This window comes from Lycium barbarum, chromosome 3 (genome assembly GCF_019175385.1).
Source record: "Lycium barbarum isolate Lr01 chromosome 3, ASM1917538v2, whole genome shotgun sequence".
Lineage (NCBI taxonomy): Eukaryota > Viridiplantae > Streptophyta > Magnoliopsida > Solanales > Solanaceae > Lycium > Lycium barbarum.
The window spans coordinates 141,961,357-141,987,660 of record NC_083339.1 but is presented as its reverse complement, the minus strand read 5'-3'; the positions used below and the strand labels follow the sequence as shown (position 1 = coordinate 141,987,660).

At 34.7% G+C, this 26,304-nt stretch overlaps 2 protein-coding genes across 4 annotated transcripts; both read left to right on the top strand.

The window, feature by feature from the left end:
- The first annotated feature begins 7,981 nt into the window (after nucleotides 1–7,981).
- LOC132633142 (mitogen-activated protein kinase kinase 6-like) lies at nucleotides 7,982–12,276 on the top strand. 3 transcript variants are annotated; one of them, XM_060349375.1, is made up of 9 exons: nucleotides 7,982–8,332; nucleotides 8,893–8,982; nucleotides 9,228–9,312; nucleotides 9,975–10,109; nucleotides 10,635–10,859; nucleotides 10,949–11,131; nucleotides 11,262–11,485; nucleotides 11,921–11,966; nucleotides 12,066–12,276. In XM_060349375.1, the coding sequence occupies exons 2-9, from the start codon at nucleotides 8,909–8,911 to the stop codon at nucleotides 12,156–12,158; spliced, it is 1,065 nt and encodes a 354-aa protein (XP_060205358.1). In that variant the 5' UTR covers nucleotides 7,982–8,332; nucleotides 8,893–8,908; the 3' UTR covers nucleotides 12,159–12,276. The 3 variants fall into 3 exon arrangements, with proteins under 3 accessions (XP_060205358.1, XP_060205357.1, XP_060205356.1); XM_060349374.1 differs by having other exon boundaries at nucleotides 7,983–8,341; XM_060349373.1 differs by lacking the exon at nucleotides 7,982–8,332 and having other exon boundaries at nucleotides 8,626–8,982.
- Nucleotides 12,277–14,771: 2,495 nt separating this feature from the next.
- Nucleotides 14,772–16,579, top strand: LOC132633141 (uncharacterized). Its single transcript, XM_060349372.1, has 4 exons — nucleotides 14,772–14,907; nucleotides 15,051–15,207; nucleotides 15,304–15,370; nucleotides 15,737–16,579. The coding sequence occupies exons 2-4, from the start codon at nucleotides 15,077–15,079 to the stop codon at nucleotides 16,031–16,033; spliced, it is 495 nt and encodes a 164-aa protein (XP_060205355.1). The 5' UTR covers nucleotides 14,772–14,907; nucleotides 15,051–15,076; the 3' UTR covers nucleotides 16,034–16,579.
- Nucleotides 16,580–26,304: the final 9,725 nt, after the last annotated feature.

The window sequence follows — 26,304 nt, the reverse complement described above, 5'->3', positions numbered from 1 at the left end:
AATCACCAAATGCCACAGTGGAATGGAAATTTTCATTTAGAGATGAAAAAGAAAATTTACTTCCACACATGTGGTTACTACATCCGGTATCTATATACCAAATATCCGACTCATGTTTTATTCCATCTTGGACAGCCATTAACAAAGTTTCTACTTCCTTATTTTCGACAAAGTTGGCACTTTCTTCCTTTTCTTTATCATTAGGCAGTCTAGTATAACAATCTTGTCACGACCCAACCCCGTAGGCCGTGACTAGTGCCCGATCTGGGCACCCGAACCCATCTATCAAATATTATCTCAAATTCTATCAACTCATTCTAGTATATGGCGGAAGCCGACAAGGCTTTATTTCAGATTTAGGTAATTTCCAGAAAAATTTCGGCAGAGTTTCCTTTGTTTTACGGACTATCCAATATACCCTGCACGCAGAAAATACCAACAAAAGCCACACAGGGCTAACCAAGCAATATATAAACATATGCGGACCGGCCGCCTCGGCGTATAGGATCGCCCAAACAACATATGCGGACCGGCCGCCTCGGCGTATGGGATCGCCCAAACGACATGTACATACATCCATACAGAAAGACCCTAACCCACAAACATGTCCACAGACCTCTAAACGGACCGACAGAATCATATGACGGGACAGGGCCTCGCCGTACCCATGAACGAATATATATAAATGCACTAATAAATATATATACCAAAAGTATAAGCCCCGGAAAGAGAGGAGCACTCCGAATAGCAGAAAGGGTGTCCTAAACAGGTGGATCACCAGGCTGTGCGTCTGTACCTGCGAGCATGAAACGCAGCCCCCCGAAGAAAGGGGGGTCAGTACGAAATATGTACTGAGTATGCAAAGCAGAAAATACAGAAACAAATCTGAGGCATAAACGAAATAGTAGTACAGAACATAAGTATAAATCCAACATATCAAAATTTGTTTACTTTCAAAAATATGTAAGTCATGCGTAGGGTACAGAAGAATATGGTCGCCCGCCCGTCGATGGCGCCATAACACAGCATAACACCAGAATGTTTCAAATCTCCGTATCCCCGTCACATATCACATCACAACATAACGCCATACACAGCATAACACCAAATATATGTGGAACCCGACCCTCTTTTGCGAGTAGCTCGGTGAACCATAAACACAGCATAACTTCGGAGTATATCAAAGTGCGCACGATAACAGAACCGGCCCGGGAACCGGCGAAAGATATAACAGAACGCACGAGCAGAGTCATGAGTAACCATATGCATAAAATCATTATCATAGACTCAAATATAAGTAAAATGATCATACTTGAAAATCGAAATAATAGTCATAACGAATTCTTTCAAAAGTTCCCGAATTACATAAAGGAAAGTCGCGGGGCCCACGGACGGGTATTTACCCGAGTCGGGCCCGCCTATGGAAAACATACTCATTATATGCCATATAAACTTCTACAAAAATTATTGAAGCAATCCGAGCCTTTCTGTGAAAGATATGGCGTTTACAAATTACGAAATTCTTTAAAGTGAAACTTTTTTATGCAAAGTTCGGAAAGCGATTATTTCAAAGACATAATGGTTCATATTTCATCAAATCATACATAAGAGTGCCAAGGAATATTTATAAGGCTCATAACATGCTCGGATTTCGAATCTTAGAATTTTCCTCAAGGCTTATAATCTAGCCTATTGAAAACTAAGGCATGCCAAAAGAAAGAAGGGTTGCGCTTTACATACCTCGTACGCGCTCCAAGTTTGCCCAACTAAAATTAATCCCAACCTACGCCTCGGGCTCCCCAAGGCCTATGAATACGCCAACGAATATCAAACATTAGCCATAGGTACTTAAGTCATTTATTCCAACTAATTCTAAATTCTACAGAAAATTCGGCAGCACTTCCCCTGTAAATAGGTTAACCCGAGAATTTAACTCGCTCAAAATCAGCAACAACAACCACAATAACCAACCTAGCAACATCGATAATCAATTCGAAAGGCAAAATAACATTAATAGCTCTTTTTTACACCATACGACAACTTTCCAAATATTCAATTCAACGGTTTACCTCAAAGCCAACATCAACACTTATACATTCAAATACTAACCCAAACCCATACTAACAACATCCAAGAACATTCTAAACAATTCACATAATATTTCCAACAATCCACAATTTTTCCATCTATGGCCGAAAACAGCCCCCTAGCATAGAGCAGCCCCCTTTTCACTTCTTATACCGTATTTCATGCAATCTTTTCAGCAAATTTAATGAAATACTGCAGCAGCTACACCACAACTACATCATCTATCCATATGCAAGTAAAGCACATTATTATCATTATAATCCTTATAACAACCCACAACAAATTTAACTCCAACTCTAACCATTAAATTCCTTCATTCTCATCACATAATCCATGATAACAACAACAATAATCATATGAGCATAATCATACCCTTAATCCTTTCAATTCAGCAAGGATAACAACATGTCCATAAAACAACACAACTTTAAATTTAACCATTTAATTCCTCCATAATGCTACTAAAATCAATTCATCATTCTTACTCAAAACACCCCCCCTTACACGGCTCAATTTATAATTCAACATCAACATACATAACCCGTTTGTATTCAACACACATCTACCAAGCTATACAAGTCTAAACTACCTCCAAAACATGTAGAAAAGAATTAAATCTTACCTTAGAGACAAGCTCTAATTTTTCACCATGAAATGTCTTCAAGAAAGCCATGGCTACCATGAGCTCCATCTTTTTTCCTCCTCTAAATCTTCAAATCTCTCCAATTAATTGTGTAGAAGGGGGCAAAAATGGGCTGGCCGTGAACAGTGGCGGCGTGAACAGTAGCGCCGCCGTGAATAGTGCGCCGTGAACAGTAGCGCCGCCTATGAATAGTAGCCCGCCGTGAACAGTGGACGGGACAGTACCCGCGATCTTCTCTCTCTCTCTAGGCTTGAGAGCCCCTCTCTCTAAGACCTAATTTGCAAGACTAATTTGTGGTATAAGTGATGACTTAGTCTTCCACTTATGCCTATATATTTTATCTTTACAAAGTGGACATGTGTCAATTTTTCATGACATGTGTCCATCTTTATTCAAGTCCAACCAAATCTCGCCACGTGTCGTAGGGCCCACTTTTCGATAATTAGATTAATTAATCACTAATCCCCACTTAATAATCTAATCATGGTAAATTAATCCCAACTTTCCATTAATATTTTTACACTAAGTAAAATTCATAAGCAATTCATTTTCTAATAGAGACCGGAAATTAAAGATTTCTACTTCGTATCCGAAAATGATCCCGTCTTTAACTTGAGTCGATTCTTTTGCGAATAACTCGACGTATAAAATTACGGGATATAACAAATCTGATGCATAATGACCAAATCTGTGACATCTATAGCATTCTACCTTGGATTTGTCATGGTCTCGACCTCTGCCTTTGCCTTGAAATTGATCAGTGTTGGCTTTGAAATTTCTGCTGAAATCTCTGCCTCCACGATCTCCTCTTCCTCTTGCTCGGCCTCTACCTCTACCCCTTCCTCTATGGTTATTGGAATGAGTATTTGTAGAAGCCTTCAATGCTTGCTCCTGTACCGTGGAATTTTTGTTCATCTTCTGTTCATGAACCAGTAAAGAACTTTGCAATTCATCAAGAGATAGTGCATCTATATCTTTTGACTCTTCGATTGAGCAGACCACATAATTATATTTTGGTGTCAGCGACCGCAAAATCTTCTCCACAATGGAAACATCGTCTATCTTCTCACCGTGGAAACGCATTTTGTTGGTGATTTCCATTGTTCTAGCACAATAATTGGTGACAGATTCTCCTTCCTTCATCTCTAGTGTTTCAAAATCCTTTCTCAAAGCTTGAAGCTGTGCACGCTTCACCCTTGTAGAGCCTTGATACTTCTTCTTCATGGAATCCCAAATATCTTTGGAAGTTTCTTTGCAAAGAATTGTTTCCAAGATGGGACGATCAATTGCCTGAAAGAGATAGTTTTTTGCTTTCAGGTCTTTTAGCTTTCTAGCTTCGAGTTCTTCTTTTTGTGAATCTGTCAAAGTTGTGCCAGTTGCTGGCTGCTGAATTCCATTTTCGATGACCTGCCAATACTCCTTGGACCGCATGAAATTCTCCATTAACATGCTCCAATGATCATAGTGACCATCAAAGTGTGGAATAGCTGCTTGCACAAAATTTTTTTCTGTGGCCATTGGCTAAATGTAAAAGGAGATGAAAGAAATTTTGGCTGCCTCACTTGTTTTCCCTCTCAGGATAACCTGGCTCGGATACCACTGTTGGAAATAGAAGAAAAAGAAAAAAGATACGTAAGGGCTGAAGAGAATAATGGCTAGAAAACTGATACTTTCATTCAAAGGTTCAAGCCTAATATATAGGCAAATATGTAACGGAACATACCAAAAAAATAGCACCCATATCAGTCCATGATATGCATAAAGCAAATAAACTCCTAAAAGAAACAAAACACGTTACCTAGGCAATGATGTTGCGACGGAATGATAACGAAAGAAAGAATGGAGATCGAGCGGAGGGAGTTGAAAACATAACTGGTGTCAATTTCGCTGTTGACAAATCCATTTTTTATTTGATTTCCGGTTAGCTTCATAGTAATGGGGAACAAGGATTTCTGTTTGGTTTGCCGTCTTGACCATAACATATCTGTTCGGACAAGTCCTTCACCGCCTTCTTTTTGGCGGGGATTACCCTTCAAAGACCCGTGTCTTTAATTTTTGTCTCTCTTTAATTTTTGTCATTCGATTAGAAAAATAGTTAAAAGTATCTTGAAATTTTGAATTCGAATCCCAGCTTTGTAATAAAAAAAAATATTTAAGACAAAAGTTCGTCTTGCGTTTTTTTTTTTGGACTGAGCTCGGTTTTGAACCCAGAACCCAAAGATATTTTCAATCACTTTTTTAGGCGAAGAGTAAAAATTAAATATCTCCAATTTGATGGGCAAATTTTAGAGACCACCCCAAAATCGGGGCAATCCTGCGAATTGCCCCTTTTCTCGCACAACCTTTTTAAAATCTAATTTGAAGTAGCTTATAAGCATTAAGTGTCGATAAGCGTTTTTAAGTGTTGAAATTGATTTAATAAATAATCAGTTACGTATTTTGATAAAAGTGCTGAAACTGATAGTAAGCCGCTGAAGTGTTTGGCCAAAAAGTGTTGATAAGGCCAAAAGGTGTTGATAAACACCTTTATGTTAAAATGACTTTCCTTAAAATTATTTACGCTAATGACGACGTGATTTTACAAGATTTTTAATTTCAAGTAAACTCAAATACAAAATAATTCATGTCTGTAGGGATCTAGTAACTCAGTTGATTGACTACCTAAACTTTTACCTTGTTTGTGAGAATTTAAATCTCACGTTGTAATCCCCTTCCCCTATCTCCCATATAATAAAAACAATTTTTTTAAAAAAATCATGCCGTAGAAAGGCACGATCGTGTTGCCAATTATTACCAAGTGTTTTTGAATAAAAAATATTTCCTAAAATATCATAACTATAATTAGAAAGTAATGTAAAGTGAATTTGCATATTAACCAACAACTCAATTATAGCAAGTTTTGGTATTATCATGCAAGGCACGATCGTAGAAACTAGTTATTATAAAAGCATGGATATAAATATTGGTTGATTAAAATATCACTTAAATATTGAACTACTTTTATACCCTTTCAAAGTTAAATTATGTTTTTAAAAAATAATTGAACGATGGTTAAAATTATAATGTCCTAGACTTTGTCTAATAGTAGAGTTGGATTCAACTGGAATTTCGTTCATTGAGAATTTTGGAAATTTTTAAAATTCAATTTTTTATTGCTTTTAGTTAGCAACTCAAATTGATTCCCATGAGGATTCATGTATTCCTCTTATTCACGTTGCTTGGATACCGACCAATCAAAGTTAATCCTACCTGGGAGTTGCTTGTCTATCAAGCTAATTGTAAATCTCCTTTTTTCTTTCCCTTTAAGTATCGTCCACTAATGTACTCCTTTGATTTGTCATTCAATTTTGTGATGATAAGTATTTTTTATTTCATTATGATTTAGATTAATTGAATTGATAGTCATTTTGCTATGGACAAAAACATCTTCGAAGTGTTGATTTACACCATCCAAGCATGAATAACAATGTTGGTTGACCAAAATATGCTTCAAATATTAAACGGCTTTTTTACTTATTTAATTTAATTCTACCATATTTCTATTGATTATTTTGGTAAATATGAAAAAATTAATAATTAAAAATAGAATTTAAAACAAATACTAATTCTGTATTCCGATTCTAAATCTAATTAATTAAAGAGTCTTTACCTATGAAGTTCAAATATTTGGAGATATCCAACCAGTAGTAGTTTTACCTATGAGTAATTTCGTTATTAAATGTTGCTTTATCGGTTTAAAACTAAAAAATTTAACATAGACAGTGATTAGGTTATTATTAGTTCATACTTTTAACAGGTTTAGGTATCTTTAAATTACCTCATATGTTTGGTCTTAAAAGGTAGAATAAGAGTTCATTAAAGTTAAGTAACGTGTTTATTTTAAGATAATGAGTATGATTTGGTCACTACCCAGTGTAATCCCACAATAGTGGGGTCTGGGGAGGGTAAGATGTACGCAGCCTTACCCCTACCTGGGTAGGGAGGTTGTTTCCGATTGACCCTCGGCAACCCTCCTCCTTTATCCGGGCTTGGGACCGGCAATGTGAGCGAGCTCACACAGGCGGAGAAAAAAAAAAAAAAACTAAACCACATAAAAGTCATTTTTCTATTATTTCTTATATAGAATTTATCTAACTTAAAGATTATCACACAAAAGTGATTTTTATAGACAATGATTAGGTTATTATTAGTTCATATTTCTAATAGGTTTAGGTATCTTTAATTTACCTCATATGTTTGGTCTTAAAAGGTAGAATAAGAGTTCATTAGAGTTAAGTATGATGTTTATTTTAAGATAATGAGTATAATAAGAAAATTATAATTTTTGAAGCACATGAAAGTCATTTTTCTATTATTTCTTATATCGAATTTATCTAACATAAAGATTATCACCCGAAAGTGATTTTTCTATTTTTTGTTACATAAAAGTCATTCAACTTGGGCCAAGCTAACAAAAGAGTAATCTCATGAAAATTTTTATAGAGTGTACTTAAAATATGACATGACAATTTAAGTTAGAAGACTTTTACGTAACAAAAAATAGAAAAGTGTTTTTGTATATCAAACTTTAAGTTGGATGACTTTTATGTAAGAAAAAAAAAATACAAAAGTAACTTTTGCATGACAAACTCAAAGTTGAATCACGATCGGTTAGGGTGTCTTTATGAGAATCAAGACACGTATACTTAAATAAAATATGAGGAATATGGGAAAAAACAAGAATAACTATCATGAAATTAATTGATTATCTTGCAAGTCGGAAGATATAATTTTTATGTTTGAAAGAAAATCAAAATAGTTGAAACTGTTTCTTTGTATAAATATTCCATCATGAAAACTACCATGAAGTCAGAAAAATTTATGATGACGGAGGACTTTTTTTTTTTTTTTAAAACATACTGTATCTATATTATTATTTACTTTTGTAATCAACTTAAATTTATTTAAAATAAATAACTAAATATTCTTAAAATTGAAAGATATTCTTATAATTTAATTTTGCTTGGTAACGATTTGTGTAAAACACGTTCATAGAGACTAGTACTCTATATTTTGAATACCCTGAATACAAAACTAGAATCTGTGGTTAAGAAGGTTCAAAATTTACTTGAAGTTCCTAGTTCAAATCTGTATTCAAGGTTCAAAATTCAAACTTCAAACTACTAGCCAAAGCAAAAGCCTGAGATTGCAAAATCGAATGATTAGATGGCTGGAAAAAAGATTTCAAGCCATATATATACTTGAAACTCAACATGGTTTGGTCAAAAACCAAAACTTAGAAGTCACGCTTACTTGATTCTACTAATGGCCAGTAGATCGGATATCGACGGTTGTGAACGGGTTATGAATATGAATAAATTGGCTGGTCCTATCAGATATGACGGTTGTGTAAACTTCAAAAATGGATAAAAAATTGACCCGCCAATTTTTTTACGGGTCAGATATGAGCAAATTTTTCAAAGATAAAGACTTATTTGGCAAATAAAGGGCAAATTTGTTCTATCTCACATAGTTGAGGCTGAATTGGAGTCTGTCCACTAACGATAAGGGAATATCTGGAATCAAATTCAAGCGGAATGCAAACTTGTTTTATTTCTCATAGTTCTCATAGTTGAGTGACATTTTTGGCCCATTTCCCTTTAATATATATGGTTATGTCATTCTACATTTTTTTTTTTTTTTTTGCCCAACCAATTTGTCATAGTTATGTTATTCTACTTGTGGCTCAATTTTTCATTTCACGTAAGAATGCCTTCAAATAAGTGAAATGACTTGGGTTTTTATTTTCAAATTAAAAGAAACTGTTGATTGTAGTTTGATAGATTAACCTGGAAAAAAAAATTAACAGTGTAATGCAGTTCAGTATGTTCTCTAAAAAATATTTTCATGTAAAGAATAAAAATTAGAAGTTCAGAACTAAATATTAATAAAGTAACAAAAAGTAAAAGGATTAAAGTAGTTGTGCATATATTAGCGACCTTGCCTATATGAACAAATATTTATTTATAGCCTAAAAATTCAAATTTGTCTTGTAATAGAATAGAATAAATATAAATTTTTGAATATTATATTAGCACTGCCGCACTGGTCTGAGTTTGTTATTTGGGCGGTTCGTTTCACTTTTCAAAATGTGAAATCTCGTTTTCCCAAACAAACCCTAGGTGATCAAATCAAATTATGAAGACGACGAAGCCATTGAAGCAACTTAAGCTCTCTGTACCTGCTCAAGATACTCCCATTTCAACCTTCTTGTAAGTATCTTTCTTACTCATTTCCTCAAATTTACTCAGATGCAGGATTTAAGCTCTATGAGTTTAATTTTAAGATTATTAGTGTGGGACCCGTTATATTTTTTTAAAATTATGAGTTCATATCTACAATTTATTTCAGTTTTAGTAAATTTTTATACATAAATTTATGCTCCGCGTCTACTAGAATTTCTTTTTAAATCCCATTAATTTAGTAAAAAAGTGATAATTGATGCTTTTGTTCTCAGGACTGCGAGTGGAACGTTTCATGACGGAGATTTACTTTTGAACCAAAAAGGACTTAGATTAATTTCTGAAGAGAATGAATCTCTGGTTAGTTTTTTTTTTTTTTTTTTTTTTCAGTTTTAATTTCTTGCAATTTTCCCATTTTTTTGTACTTTAGGTTTTCGCCCAAAGACCTATGAATTAGCCCATGCTTGACTAGCCAAGCAGACGAGCGACCCTGTATCATTTTTATCTCTCCCGCATTTTTATTTGTATAAGTATTTCACATTTACCATGAAATTTATGAAAATGGACCCACCACTTGTTATTCTGGACAACAGAATCCTGTCTACTAATTCACTAATTCGGGGGGAAGGTACTGAATTTTTGTATTTGAAATGTATTACAATTATTTCCAGTTGTGGTTCCAACCTGAGATGTTTTTATTGTTACTCCATTTTTAAGTTAAGCAGGTTATTTTCAATTGTTTATTTAGCTCTAGTCGCTTTGACATTATGCGTTGGAAACTTCAAATTGTTAACTTTTTTTTTTTTTTTTTGTAAATTTGCGGATATTTGTGTCTGATGTATTATTTCCTCAAAATTTGAATTTAGCTTCATTTAAGGATTGATTTTTTAATGAATAATTTACTTGATTAGTTTAATTAGTGAGCAGATATATAATTAAATTTAGGTTAATTTAGAATACGCTGTTGGATATTTCTGTGATCTGATAGAAAGTTTCGATGTCTTGTGCTGTAATGTTCACAGCCCTCAGAAACTAAGGAGATTGATCTTCAGTTTTCATTGGAAGATCTTGAAACCATCAAAGTCATTGGAAAGGGAAGTGGCGGTGTTGTTCAACTTGTTCGTCATAAATGGGTTGGAACTTTGTTTGCTCTGAAGGTCAGTAATCACCAAGCCTCTTTTCTCCAATTTAATTGGTTATTGATGTTTGCTTGCAGTTAGGACGCTATAAGCAACTTAGCATGATATATAGTTCCAGTACGTGTATTATAACTAAGAAAAGTCTCCCATATTGATATCATGCAATAGTGGCTATTGTAGCGATCCTCCATCGATGAATTGTAGAAGAACAAGCTTTACTCGTTCGAGGTATAGTATCCAGAACAGATCCCGCTAATGTGAAAAAGAGATTCTAATTCCTATTATAGAACAGTGCTTTAGCATTTGGATAAAGCAAACCAAACAAGCACATGCCTCTCAGTCTCTAAGTTACTTGGAATAACAATTTGCAAAATCATTCATTCCACGGTCAATTTGGTGCAATTTTACCCTCATGTCTTGGCCATTTGGTGCAATTTGATCCATTGCCACTTTTAGTTGCAGTGGTGCACTGAAGTCGTATCTTGATTTAACTTCATCCTGGTCACCTCCTTTAATGTTGATGGATGATTGCTTTTGATCCAGGTTATCCAGATGAACATACAAGAAGATATTCGTAAGCAGATAGTGCAAGAACTGAAAATAAATCAAGCATCACAATGTCCACATGTTGTTGTATGCTACCATTCTTTCTATCACAATGGAGCTATATCTCTGGTTTTGGAGTATATGGACCGTGGATCTTTAGTTGATGTAATCGGGCAACTTAAGACTATTCTCGAACCATATCTCGCGGTTGTTTGCAAACAGGTTCTTGGCTTTCTAGAAACTGTTCTTTGAGCAGATTTTTGCTCTCCAGGCGATGAATATTTGCTTCACTGATTAATCTTTTCTTTCAGGTTTTACAAGGTCTTGTCTACTTGCATAATGAGAGACGTGTTATCCACAGAGACATAAAGCCATCAAACTTGCTAGTGAACCACAAAGGAGAAGTAAAAATTACAGATTTTGGTGTAAGTGCAATGCTAGCCAGCTCTATGGGTCAAAGGGATACATTTGTTGGGACTTACAATTACATGGCAGTAAGTCTCTTGCTAATTGCATCTTATATTTATCTAGTATCGTCAGCTATTTGTGAACAATTATTTCCATAAATAGTTTCAGATTGGTGCAGTTTACCTATAAACTGACTCATTCTTTACCCTGATTAAGCCTGAAAGAATAAGTGGAAGTACCTATGACTACAAGAGTGATATCTGGAGCTTGGGTATGGTCATACTTGAATGTGCTATTGGACGTTTCCCATACATACAGTCGGAGGACCAGCAAGGACGGCCGAGCTTTTATGAACTTCTGGAGGCTATTGTTAGCAGCCCACCGCCTTCTGCTCCAGCAGATCAATTTTCCCCAGAATTCTGTTCATTTGTTTCTGCTTGGTAAGGATACAATCTCTGTTGCTGATGTGTTAAGACTTCGAATAGCTCACCAAGGAAGTTGGTGATGGAGTTTTGACTCTCTAGCCACCAATTATTTTACTTTACATCCGCAAAGATGGAGCCGATAATGGATTCACGGCCAAGTTTACTTCTGTAGCTATCTTTCTCTATCACCTTGTCGATTATTGAACTAAGGGGGCATACGTTATTGTTTTTGAATTTGGCATCCAACTAAGTTGTTCACTCTAAATTTAATTTTCAGAAATAAGGGCTCCTAGTTTCCTCACTATATATTCACATCATGTTGCTGCCTTATTTGAGGACAATCTGTTTGGAAACATTAGGCTAGAGTTCTTAGTTGTTGTGTCTCGAGTAGCAAGGAGTTAAATTTTGGTAATGATAGTCTTATCTAACTGAATTGCTTTATTAACACAGCATTCAGAAGGATCCAAGGGATAGATCTTCAGCTTTGGACCTTTTGGTAATTACGCAACTCAGTTCTTCATCTTTGATGTTTTTTTCCATTTTGTTGCTGTCTTTAAATGTGTGACTCACCACCTTATGATAATATCAATTTCAGAGTCACCCTTTTATTAAGAAGTTTGAAGACAAAGACATTGATCTCGGCATACTTGTCAGTAGCCTGGAACCTCCAGTAAACTTTCCAAGATAAATTGTTGTAATATATATTACTACTATTACATTGTAGACCTGTAATATTTCTCAATAGCTAGCAGTTTCTGTAAACATTACATGAGCTAAATGAATTATTGGCAGCACCTTTTTTCTAATGAGTTTGAAATTCAGTACCCAATCGTGTGATGATATGGCTATGGAAGAATGATATTTTACCTTCTTTAACTCCTTTATATCTCTAGATTCTCTACCAGACATTCCTGATATCAAATAAATTCTGGCATGTGCATACAGCAAATACACAGCCATATTTCCCTGTCGATCACAGAGAATAGTAATTACACTTAGTTTCCAAACAAGCCCTAACTGTAATCATGGAGAATTTCCATGAAGACTAAAGAGAACAAACAAAAGTCTGATGAAAAAAAATTCCAGAACAAAGTGAAATTCTCATGGCCAAGCGGGTCCTTAAGCTTTTTCTTCAGGTCAGCAAATCTACTTCTCATTCCAAAAGGAAAAAGAAAATGTCAGAATCCGAGAGAAGACAATAGGAAAAAGAACAACTGGATTGTTTCACAGAATGGAGCCGAACAAACTATAGGTATAGTCGATAAATCTTTTTGATGGCAAATAATTCACACCGCTACCATAATTTTGAATGTTAAATGAATGTGATTTCTTGAAACATCTGAAAATTGTAGAGAACAACATTATTCATATAACGGAAAGTGAAAAATACCCCTAAACTATGCGACATTCAACATACACCCGAGTCAATTCCTCAAATGTTCATTAAACTTGTAGAGAAATCCCACAAAAGTAACTTTTAAAATTTTTTGGACAATAAGGTCATCAAACTATGTCATTGTTTCCAATGAAGTAAATCATTCCATTTTTAGACGTAAGACTCCTTAACTCATGTATAAATTATAAAATCTATTACCTAGGCACAATTTTTCGATACTCTAAAATTCTTGTTCAGATTAATATTTTTCAAATTTTAATAATAAAATAAAAATATTCAACGTAATATTTCTAGCTATAAGAATAAAACAATATAACCATTTAAGTATGCTATAACGTTTTCTTTGTTACATCAACTTATTTAAAACTATTTTGATTTTTTTATATTGCTCAAATCCAGAAGTTAAACATTTTACTGAATGGAAGTGCTTGGACATAATTAAGACACATGAGACGTTATGTAGATTTATGATGCGTGTTATTATTATTATTATTATTATTATTATTATTATTATTATTATTATTATTATTATTAGTTTGTAAGAATTAGAATAAACTTGCTTTATTGGTAGAATATTTGGATAAATTTTCTCAAGGATTTCTTTTTTTGTTAGATAACTACTTTGTAAAAATAAAAACATTTTTTGCAATTAGTTGTATATATGCTTTCTAAAACTTAATATATTACATTCAAAATAATAAAACATTTTTTGTTCAGTTTTACAATTAGTTGTATAAAACATATTTATATTAATTTTAATTCACTTATTTATAAAACTTAAATAAAATTACCATATTACAAGTTCATCTCCAAGAATATAAAAATAGTAACTATTATTTTTGATAATTTAAATTTTATCTATCAAGGAAAATTATTTACAGTCAGTTAAAAAAATCTATAATTAAGTACCGTGCTCAGTTCTACTATCACTCAACTGTATCCTTTTATTGGTTACTTAGACACAATTTTTCAATATTCTAAAACTTTTGTTTGTATTAATATTTTTCATATTCTGGAAAAAAAGTAGAAGTATTCAAATTAATTCGTTAATTTAAAAAATAGGTTAAGGGTCTTATGTCTAAAAATGACATGGTTTACTTTACTGGAAATAATGACATAATTTGATGACTTTATTGTTCAAAAAAATTTAAAAATTAATTTTATGGAATTTCTCTATAAATTTAATGACCATTTGAGGAATTGACTCGCATACGCCCGTGTAAAGCAAATCCGTCTAGTTTCATTAGACATTCTTGTTCGAAGATGTTTTTTTTTTTTCATTTCAATTTATTAGGTCACAGATTTATTTGATGTGATCTTGTGTTGTCATCTATCTGCACCAGATTGGGGTTGACTAGTCACATATAAATGACCCGTTTGGCCACGAGAATTTTTCAATTTTTTTTGAATTTTTTTTTCACTTTAATTAAAAATCAGCATTTTGCCATGTAGTATTTAGAAATCGAAAAACATCTAAAACTTTTTATTTTTTTCACTTTTAATATATTAAACAATCAAATATTCTTTTAAAAAATTATAACCAGACACAACTTCATTTTTAAACTCCAACTTCAAAATCCAAATAAAGTGAAATATATTTGATTTTCATGGGCAAATGCTTGCTTAGTTTCAGCCTTTTTTCATGTTAGCACCGGAATTTTCTTTTTGTTAAATTTGTAAAAGTTAATTTCTCAGGAATTATTTATTAAGAAAATTGTTTTTTCCGTCAGAGAAGTGTATTATATGAATTATTATTTTTCCGACATATTTGAAATTTTAATGCAGTTTAGTTGAGAAAAATACTGGTTGTGATTATCCACGTGCAATACACTAAAACCGTACAAGATTATACACCACAGTTTTAAATCTTTATTTTTAAATTTTTTAATTTAATATTTTAATATATTTCTCTCCTACTGCACCTGTATGAATGGTGTATCCTCAATCCCTTTAACTCCTCTCTCTCTCTCTTCACCAAATATCTCTCTCCATTTTTTTTTTTAACCTTTCACAGGCACCACCAATTTCCCCACCCACCTAGGTAATAATAATCCTATTATTTTCCCATAAGCATATTCGCACACTTGTTATTATCATCATGTTTATATTTAGTAATATCAAACACATATATGTTCCTAGATTTTGTTATAGAAATCTCAATAATATTCTTCTTTGTTGCTTCAGGCTTTTATACATCCGTTGTACAAAAAATGAATAGGTGTAAGGCCTTGGTGGGTTGTGATGGTGTTGTTTGTCCCAAACCTCGTCGGGTCGGGTTATTCAATTCTTCATATCTTCAATCCAACGAACCTATAAGACCTTCTAGATTCGTTCAAATCAAGTATGTTCATTTGCTTCTATCTTTCTTTAATTCTCTTTTTTTCTTGTTTTGTTTTGTTAATTTGTTTTTTTTTTTAATCTTTTTGGGTTATTTCAGTAATCAGCAATCGGAGGCTTGTGATTTGAAAGCTGGTACTGAACTTCTGGATATCATACTCACCAAGGTAAAAAAAAAAAATTTGTTAAGGTTCTTCAATTATTGATAAATTCTAATTTTAGTCCTTGTGATATCTGACTAAGCATGTTTAACCTTTAATTAATTAACGTGGTCCTTGTATTGTTACTCTTGACGGTAATAAAGTTGCAACATCATTCTTGCACAAAGTGACTAAAACACATGTTTTGATTAATTGGATGTTAAATGTGCTTCATTAGATATCACGAGTACCAAAACCATAATTTATCAATAATTGAGGGATCAAAAGTGCTATTATTCCTTCTACTTATTGAATTTTTCGTGCAGATGATCTAGTTTGTGATGTGAACTGTAAAGAATTTTACAATTTTTTGAATTATTTTCGTGTAAACAGGGGAATTATGATATGGAGACGCCCAATTTTGATATGGCTTCATCTCCACCGTTCTTTTTCGGGTCTCCACCAAGCAGGGCATCGAATCCCTTAATTCAGGATTCCGAATTCAGCAACAGCAATTTTGTACCTGTACTTGCAATTCCAGAAGGATCAGCTGCACCTTCACCACCAACCCCCTCCGCCTCCACTCGTAAGAATGGAGGAGGCTGTGCTCCTGTGAAATTCGGGATCAAGCCAGCTACTGTGAGGATCGAAGGCTTCAACTGCCGCAGCAGCATTTCTGCTGTTGCTTAGGTAAATCCTATCATCGACGAAAAAAACCAACGGAAGACAATAAAAATGTGAGATTTTTGGGGAGAGTTGAGTTACCAAAACGAATTCGTTTTAGCTTTGTATATATAGAGTGATAAAAGAAAGAGGGTTGACATGAGTTATATTTCCAAAACCATTCAAATCCTGTTTGTGAATATGTTTATTAGGTGATGAATGAGTGAGTGTTCAGTTAATATCGCGAAGAAATAATACTCAAAGATGAGAGATAGGCCAAAAGATTGTCCACTTTCCTTTGGGATTAAATTAGGGTTCTTATTTTTAGCATTAGGCTAAGTTTGTATTGAGTATCTATTGTAGTGTGAGAGAGTCAAAAAGTGAGACTTCTTCTTTGTGACTTAAAAGTTTGTCACTCTTATCCTTCCATTGTAATTGTAATCTGAAGGAAAAGAGAAGATAGTCTTCTTAGACAAATTCTTTGTATCTTGTATCTATTCTATTAGCGGTGCTAATTTCTTTGTCAAGCTTTGATGAGCAATGATGTAATTATATATAGTAATGTTTTAGTCATAGCTATCTTTATGAAAAGTCCATTTAATGGCGTTATTATCGCCACTAACTATGTGATTCAGCTTGAGGATTTTGTACTTATCTAATTTGATTTGTTTGGTATAAAGAATTGGTGAAGATGCCAAGTTGAACAAGGCAACTTGATGGGGAAACATTGGAGACTACATAGCTTTGATAATTTGATATAATTGAACTGATTATCAGGTGAAAGATGGACCCTCACCTAAGATTAAGGGAGAAAAGGTGTGTTAGGAGTGGGGTATTATGTTTTGAAATTTGTTGTATTTTAGGGATGAAAGGGTAATATAAAAGGGTCATTTTTGTTGATTGCTGACTAGTTCTGTATAGAGGATAGGCTGGCTTTGCTCATATGTTGGGATCCACTTTGCTACAAACACAATAAAAGAATGCCAAATTGGAGGCCCCTGCACTTTCCAAGAAGTGTCTTTGTCAAACTATTGTCTAAATAACAAACTGTGGAGAATGGCATGAGTCACCACTATTCACTAATGATATTATCGGTACCATGTGTTTGCTTTTGTAAAGTGAGTATTATCAAATGTTGCTTGAAACTAGGGACATGTCTTTGCCCCCGAAGCTATAGCACATGGCGTTTGTTAACATTACATGTCTACCATCATATCAAAAGCTATCACCTGAGGACTTAACTTTATTTTTTAACCATACATATCAAGCAAACACCATATTCGATCATGGCTCCGACCTGGGCATTCCTTCATCACCTCGGTCTCACCATAGGCAGGATGATGGTGTTGCCCACAATTCCCTCCCAACACTTGCCACGCGCAGCATGTTTCTGGAAATCAAATCACGATCTTGATTCTGATATCACTATTTAGGATCACGTCTTTACCATGATATATGAATTAATTTGCATGTTAATGTTGTTTCATTAAAATATCTGGTAAAAATACGAGGAGTAGACTCATTATTCACTTAATCTTGAATCACGGTGCACGGTCTTCAAGAATTTCTCAATTAGTCATTGTTGACACCTTGTGGTTTTGTGTCAAAAACTGCTTTGAAATGCTTTTCTTTTCTTTATTTGAGCTGAGGTCTATTGAAAATAATCTCTAATATTTCTGAGTTCATCTTACCCTTCTAAAACCCACTTGTGAAATTATACTGGATTTGTTGTAGGCACCTTGTGTTTTTCACAAGGATCTTTTACTGGATTTGGCGGATTTCACGCTGTTTTACCTTTTAATTCTCTTGTCCTTTTTAACGGTAGCTACATAGCCAACTACCAAATTCTCCATCCCCCACTCCTTTTTTACTTCTAAATTTCAAATATATTTACTTAATTTGGTTGCGAATCTAGATCCTCCGTACACTATTATAGCTAATAATTTTGCAAGCATCACTGCTTTTGTGCTGTCGAAGATGGACGACAGCATCTACCATTATTTGGTTCAATGATTCTTTTCTTTGCTCTATATCGAAATTGGCAGTGTAGTGATGCTTCTTTGTTTTTCTTCTCTCCTTTTGATCGAACATTTTCATTTTCCGGAGGAGAGTGATTAATAAATAGCGCTAAACTGTTAAGAATCAATTGAGTCCCGCGTTGGTTGCAACCGGGAGCGATTTTAGGTGGTAAACTTGGGGCACGTAAACACATGATCTCTCCGCAAAACTAGGTATTTTATGTATATATTTTCAAAAATTAGTAGTATAATGCTATCTGCTGGAACCCATACTACAAAATGGCTAAATGGTGCACTTGGTTTAAGGTTAAGTTAATAGGATTAGGGATTAATTCCTACTTAATACATTTTTTCCTTCTTTCTTAATACATTTTTTTCCTTCTTTCTTCAGTGGTGAACTCATATTCAAAAAAAAATTCTAGGTTCGCCTTTGGTTGCAACGAGTATTAGTATTAGCTTATAGTCTTTTGAGTTGGCTTTCCTGTTCGGTCTATAACATAAATTTTTTGTTAGCGCTTGGCAACTTGCTAGTGAAATTGTTGGTACCACAAACTTAATGTGAAAAAAGGTGAACCATTTTTACCAATAGAAGATGAGCATATTGAGTTATTGGCTTTAAATAGAAAAAAAGTAGCCATATTTAGGGGTGGACGTTCGGTTGTTCGGTTCGGTTTTTTCAAAGTTCGATTCGGTATTTCGGTTTCGGTTTTTTTAAAGTGGAAACCGAACACCGCACCGAATTAGTTCGATTCGGTACAGTGTTTTGAAGTTCGGTTCAGTTCGGTTTCGGTTTTCTAATTCGATTTTTTGGCATTGGTTAAGCAATAGTCACCCGTTACTAAATCATTCATGATCAACAGCAGCAGCCAGTAGCAGCACCAGCACCAACCAGCAGCCAGCAGCCGCAGCAGCCTGCAACTGCAGCCAGCAACCATCAGCTGCAGCAGCCACCACCAGCAGCCGCCGCCAGCCAGTCCAGAAATAAAATCAGTACCTTAACAGAGGAAACCAGTAACAACATGCAGCAAAACAGCGTTCACGGTAAAAACGAGCAACACAAATAACATAAGTTTAAAACAAGTAGCATCCAAACAACACAAATTTCTTAAAATCTAGCTCCAAATATACAAAACATTAGCTGTCACGAACTAAGTAATGATATTGATATATATTATATATTGGTATAAAAAAATATTATATTAAATTTTCTGTTAAACCGAAAAACCGAAAATCCGAAACCGAACACCGAATTTGCTATTTAAAAAAACCGGAACCGAAACACCGAAAACCGAAAAATCGAATTCATTCGGTCCGGTTCTCGGTTTTCGGTATTTATGCCCACCCCTAGCCATATTGAGCATTCCTTACTTTATTTTAATTCATGAATCGTCAATTCGGCATTGTCAAACTACCAGGCTTTTCTTTATTAGTGGAATACATACATAGAATTGTCTATAAAATTCCTCCATTACTAACCATCAACCATAAAAATAACAACAGAATTGTGTTCTTGATTGTAACTGCTTGGACCAGTGAGGCAGTGACTATATAGCACAGATTGTGTCGCGTTATGTCAAGTCGGACACCAGGCCCAAAATTGGCTCCTATATTCGCACGGTTTGCTCTTCAAATAGGCTGGTCTTTAATTTAACCCTCCAAAATCGAACCGATGCTTAGCCGGATATAAGTTCTTTAGGTGTGAAATATTATGATATGAAAATATTAACTTATGCCCCAAAACCAAATTATTTACCTTGAAGGGAAAATATTTAAAGACCAGCACAAAATAGGGAAAAAGTGAAAATGAACCTTCTTTATGAAATGATTCCCAGAACAGTACTGATTTTGCTTTTACCTCAACTATTTGCGGGCTAAATTCTTTGGGCATATGGAGTGGGCCTCCCGCTTCATTTTCGATGACATAGAATTCACTGGCCTCTTTTTGAGTTTTACATGTAGAATTCAAAACTCAATGATAGTGACTATTTTCCAGCTACAGAGGTTAAAAAGTGTTTTATTTGTTAACTTTACTTTCATTTTCCTTATATAGTAGTAATTTACTATGTTAAAGTGATTTACCATAAAATTGTGAAGTAGTCTAAATAGGTGAATACATTAGTTAAATGTCTTCGGTTTGGCCATAAAAGATTTTTCTTTTGACGGGATAGTTGCGGGTTAAGTGCACCAATTACCACTTTTACTTGGACAATCCGAAGGAATGCACCAATTACCACTTTTACTTGGACAATCCGAAGGAATGCTCTTATTTCGGGATGGTCTTTAATTTTATCCCTCAAATTGCGGTTCTTTAATTTTTGGCCTTCGTCTAAAGGGTTGGCCGAAAATAGGCTGACATTTTGGGTTCGAATCCCAGAGTAAAAAAAATCGCAAGGAAAGATTTCATAGCAAATTATGCCTAATCGGGGGGTAAAGTTAAGCTTTAAGGCATAGTTCTGTAGAAATTAAGTTATCTTACAAAACTACGTCTTACTATACCTTAAGGCATAGTCTCCAGATAGAAGTTATGCCTTCAGACATAACTTTACCCCGAATAGGAATAGACATAGTTTCTATGAAAATTTTGCCTTGCCATTTTTTTTAATTCTGCTGTGGTTCGAACCAGAATATCTTATTTCGTAGATACGCGAATAAGGATATTTTAACCCTCAAATCTTCATTAAATGAGAAGTAGAGTGAGAAATTAAAGACCACCTATTTGAGGGTCAAAATTTAAAGACCAGCCCATATGAAGAGAATCCGCGCAATTTTTTGTCAACCAAATCTAAAGTCCAGCAAGATGTCAAGCCCATTTCTTTACCTTACCGCTACAACTCAACGTACCACAGCTAGGAGATCTATAAAAAAATCATTGTTAGTCTATATGAGTTTTTTTCTTTAATATCAATTTTTAGTCTGTATAGGTGAATACATTAGTTAAATGTCTTCTATAATGTGGGTGTGCTGCAATATGAAAATTGCTGTTCAAGTGGTCCTGAGTTAATTTTGCATCATATACTTGTGATTTCAACTATCATGTCTATCAATGAAGTAGTTTAAAGTTTAGCACACCTTCCCTTACAACATTTAACACGAGTGTCATGAACATTGCAAGCAAACGAGACCAAATTATTGTGAATTCGTTCGGTCGTTATTTTTTATATTTTTATTTAAACAAGTTGCTCCATATACATTGTATTAACACTTCTAAATATTTCACGTATTAGTTATGAATATCTGGTCTATTTTCCTTGAAGCCTCTTTGGATCATTTTTCACCCACCCCCTATCCCCTCCCATTGCCAGTTCGTCCCTTATCTTTTTCTTTCTTCATCCAACTTCTCTACAATTAGTCACTACTTGTACTTTGTTGATGAAAGAAAGTGAAAGAGGGAGATAGTTCTTAACTGGTCGTTCTTTTGTTGTTTTCAATGATCATATAATACAAATTGATTGTCTCGTTTTTCAGTCTTTATCTCTTCCATAAATCACACTCTAAAGAGAAACACTGTGAAAGTCAAAAGGAAGAAGGAGAAGATGATACAATAGTTTCACATGAATCCCTATGTTTAGGCTCATACTTTGTTAAACCCCACTTAAAAAATTGATTTCTTTGGATAATTGTCACAAACGGAATCGCCTTACCCTCAATTGATTTCTTCTCTGGCTTGGCTGCCATTTGTATTGAGAACCTGACGGTGTTGTTTGAAATTGTTGGCGGACTTAATTCTTCTCGTGTATTGATTTACTTATTGTTTGCGAAAATTATTGGTCTGGGAAAAGCAAATAACTTCATTAGAGTAAACAAATAGGTAGTAACTTAGTATAAATACCTATTTTCCTTTGTATGAGGTGCGAAATCAGCCATATATTTCCCTGCTCAACAATATAAAGTGAAACAATAGTACAATACAACTGAATGATCACAATTATTGAAGTGTGTTCCGTTTTTACGATAATATGTACAAAAACATTCAGTTGGAACTTGTAAGAGATGAGGGTGTTGAACCTTTTTGAAAAATTATATTTTATAAAATATACAGTATTTGAACTTAAAGGGTCTAAAAGGATTGCCGACCTGCATTTGTTGAGCGGTTTTGGAGCCATTTCCTCAGGTCGTGCTGGTAAGCACTTGTGTTCCAGTTTTGCAGTAATGCCGATAACAACGATGTAGTTAATAAAAGACGTGAATAAATATTCTTAACGCAGATAAGTGTAAACAAAAAATGACGATAAAAATACTAGTTATAAGTTACAACTTGTTTCATATTAATTTGGTGAAAAAAACACATCTTAAAATATTGATCAAAGTTCATACAATTTGAATCTCGACAAGCGAAAAGTATCTTATAACTTGAGACAGAAGGAGTAGAACATTATAACCGAAAGTAGGCATTCTTGGCAAAATGATCTATCGGTTGAATTTTCTCAGGGGAGGGGGTTTGCAGCTGAAAAGAACGTTTAGTAGTTATCATCAAGAACTAAAACAAGAGAAATTAATGAACATATTGATTGAAAAATACTTACTCAGCTCGTATTGATGTTTAAATTAATTCAAATAATTCAATTTTAAAAAATCACTAGTTAAAATCATTATTGTAATATCGATTACTTAATCATGACGAAGCAACGAAAATTTACACTATTTTTTTCTTTATAATGAATACACAGACATTCTTTCCCTGTTCTTTTTCATATTTCGTTTAAATGTTGATAAAGAAAAGTGAGATGATAAGAAAGCGTCCAAAAAATGAGTGACAAAAGTATTCTATGGGGAGCATGACAGCCACGCGTTCCACGTACAATTTTGTAGACACTATACGTATCAACCCATTACCTCAATTCATCTGGTTTGTTTTTCTCCAAAAATTGATGGAGAAAAAAAAAAAGATGACTAATAATAATATTCGGAAAAGGGTCGAATATATTCTTGTACTATCAAAAAAGGGTTAAATATATCCCTTGTTATACTTTAGATCTAAATATACCCCTTTCGTAACACTTTGGGTTCAAATATTACCCTCCTCCGTTAAAATTGTTCAAGGTGGAGACTAAATCTGACCTGACACTGATAACTCAGTGAGATAGACACCACATGGCAAAGCCATCTCACCACCCAACCCATTTACCCCTCTATTCCTCTTCTTCTTCTTCTTCCACCACTACCATCTCCTCCCTCTCCACAACCTTTGCCACCATTAACACCACCACACCACCATCTCCACCTTCACTCATTTTGCCTACAAAAACCCTAATCGTAAATGTAACTGTTGCGGCTATTCATGTTGATGTATTCACACTGGTAATTACATATTACTCCTAGCAGATTGTTAGCTTTAGAAAATGAAAGGATGTAAGATATTGATTTCATTTCACCTCATGATAGATGATTATAAATTTGAGTACCCTTCTCCGGTAGAGATTTCCTTTTGATTGAATGTTTACCGGGACAAAAAGTGATCAGTTTGGTTTAAAGCCATATAAACTTACGATTAGGGTTGTTGTAGGCAAAGAGAGTGAAGGTGGAGACTGATACGCCTAAATTACACCTTTAAAATAGGAGTAAGCGGTCGTTGCCAAATATAAAACCCAACGAGGTTGGGGTCGAATCCCACAGAGAATACAATGAAGAAATATACTTGTTAAGTATAACACTTGACTAATACTCTATATTTCTAGAGACTAGAATGTACATAAAGTTTGGTTTTAATGTTTGTCATGATCATTGGTAATAGAATGATTGATTTATGATTAACAATTACTAAAGACACTAAGGTTGTGGTTCCAATGAAAAGTAATGCAACTGGGTATTAATCCAATTCCTTTATATCTGTAGCTGCAATTAAATAGGGGATACACAAATTTATGAAGAGTTACTCAACTAAGGTGATAAATGTCATCACTAAGCTTTCTCATGCCTTAGATGTAGAATATGAATGAACACCCATTTTATTTAAAGGAGCTTTCCTATCTCTAGCTCAAGTTATTAGATGAGGTTTAGAAGCCTCAAATTCTTGCTATTTACTCTTTTCCTAATTTCCCCTTTCCTTCTCAAGCAAAGAAAAAGTAAATAGGCATAAATAATGTTGTACACCATCAAATGGCATTAAAAGAACGAAGAGTAAATAGAAAAGCAACATACACATAAATGGAAGTTGAATGCAAAAACCCAATCACAAAACTAACACATTTGGTCCCATAACCTTAGCTAAATGACTTAGCTATTTATACTCATTAAATAAAAAGTACTAGCAAATATAATATATAAGGAAGCTTATAATAATGTTAATAAAGAAGATGACAAAAGGTGAAGAATCTTCTCTAAAAGCTTCCCACAACAATAATATTCAATGCTCTCTTTAGTGCTAAAAGACAACTAAAACTGAAAACTGAGGAATATTCAATAATGTGCACAGAGCACTAGATACAAGTATCTATAGAGGGAGGACAAAAAGTCAAATTTCGAACAAATATACGACTTGCGACCCAAGTTTGCTATCGCAATGCCACCGCAGAACGCGCAACAATTCTTCTGAAGATGCGGCCGCAACGTAAGTTTGTGGTGCCGCATCTGCTTCGCAAATTCTGGAATGTAGATTGGCTCACTGGGTGTTCGAACCTCCAAAATGTGACCGCAACTCCAAAGTTGCGGTGCCGCATTCTTATCGTAAGTTGATGATCGTTTCTTAGCTTACTGTCATTTCTCTGGGCAGAAGATGTGGTCAAAAATCCACTTTGCGGTGCCGCATATTGGCCGCAACTTTATGCTTTTTTGCTATTTTTGTTCCATTTGGTCCCTCTTTTTGTCACGACCCAAATCGATGGGCCATGACTAGTGCCCGACCTGGGCACCCATATACGACCTACTAGATATAATCAGACTGAAATTGAAAACAATGTGGCACTCTGTAAAAAGCATGCTGTGAACTCATCATATCATACATCGGAAAGAACCTATCTCCTGAGAAGTCACAGTTAACCAAAACATAACAAATATGCAAGCCGACAAGGCTGCCACCATACACGGGGACGTCCAAGACGATCAACATCAATATAGCTGACCAAACCTTATATACACAACCCACATATGTCTACAGACCTCTAAGAGTATAACAAAGTTTACGTCAAAAGGGTTTATACCAAAGTAACTCAAGCTCCGAAACAATAGAGCTCTCCTAGCAGCTGCGCAGAAGTCCTAAGCCGGAGCATCACCAAACTGAGTGCCTGTACCTGCGGGCATGAAACGCTGCCCCCGAAGAAAGGGGGTCAGTACGGAAAATGTACTGAGTATGTAAGGCATGAAGTAGAATAATGAAAATCATGTCTGAGTAGAAGATGATAGGAGACAAGTATGATAATCAAGGATACCAATGCATCTGTGCCTTATGAGATGAGAGTCATGCATATATATAACATACCGTACCCGGCCCTCTAGTGAGGGACTCGGTGAAATCATCATATATATACCGTACCCGACCCTCTAGTGAGGGACTCGATGAAATATAATACGTACCCGGCCCTCTACTGAGGGACTTGGTGAAATCATCATATATATACCGTACCCGGCCCTCTAGTGAGGGACTCGGTGAAATATAATACGTACCCGGCCCTCTAGTGAGGGACTCGGTGAAATATATAATATACATACCCGGCCCTCTAATGAGGGACTCGGTGAACAATGCAATGAAACTATGCACGATTGCTTACCCGACCCGGGACATGATATATTAACGGTATGCACGAGTAGAATATCATGAGCAACCATATGCAAACTAAATCAGCATCTGAGACTCAATAGAATAATCAGAATGAACCAACACTTGAGAATTAAAGACGACTGTCATGTCAAGTAACACTGAGAACTAGAGTCCATTGGAGTCATGTATGTTCGTCTCGCTCACTTTATGTAATTCATGCCAAAAAGAAGGAAGGAATAACTTTGCATATACTTTGGAGCCTTTAGAAGTAGAGTCATCATCAATTAGTAAAATTGAGAAAATCTAGAAGTAGCCCCACATTCTCATATTCGCTTTGAAATCATAAACACAAAATCATCATTATCGTTGTCACCATCGTAAAATCATTCCTATCCTTGACATCATCAGAAGTTTTATGAACATGGACTTTTAGCTTTTGAAGACAAGAAGGTTACGAAAACATTTATGAAGTCATACCATAGGAATCATGCCTTTGAAAGAAAAGGACGAGCCTTAACATACCTGCTCAGCCACTAACTACCTACGCTTATCCGTCCGAGCCCGCAAGTCTACATATAAGACCATTC

What these genes read in the sequence shown, in the direction of transcription:
- LOC132633142 (XM_060349375.1), top strand. Translation starts at nt 8,909, where the DNA reads ATGAAGACGACGAAGCCATTGAAGCAACTTAAGCTCTCTGTACCTGCT. An exon ending in CTGAAGAGAATGAATCTCTG is followed by an intron (nt 9,313 to 9,974) that starts GTTAGTTTTTTT and finishes TAATGTTCACAG; the next exon opens with CCCTCAGAAACTAAGGAGAT. An exon ending in GGACTTACAATTACATGGCA is followed by an intron (nt 11,132 to 11,261) that starts GTAAGTCTCTTG and finishes ACCCTGATTAAG; the next exon opens with CCTGAAAGAATAAGTGGAAG.
- LOC132633141 (XM_060349372.1), top strand. Translation starts at nt 15,077, where the DNA reads ATGAATAGGTGTAAGGCCTTGGTGGGTTGTGATGGTGTTGTTTGTCCC. An exon ending in TCTAGATTCGTTCAAATCAA is followed by an intron (nt 15,208 to 15,303) that starts GTATGTTCATTT and finishes GGGTTATTTCAG; the next exon opens with TAATCAGCAATCGGAGGCTT. An exon ending in TGGATATCATACTCACCAAG is followed by an intron (nt 15,371 to 15,736) that starts GTAAAAAAAAAA and finishes TCGTGTAAACAG; the next exon opens with GGGAATTATGATATGGAGAC.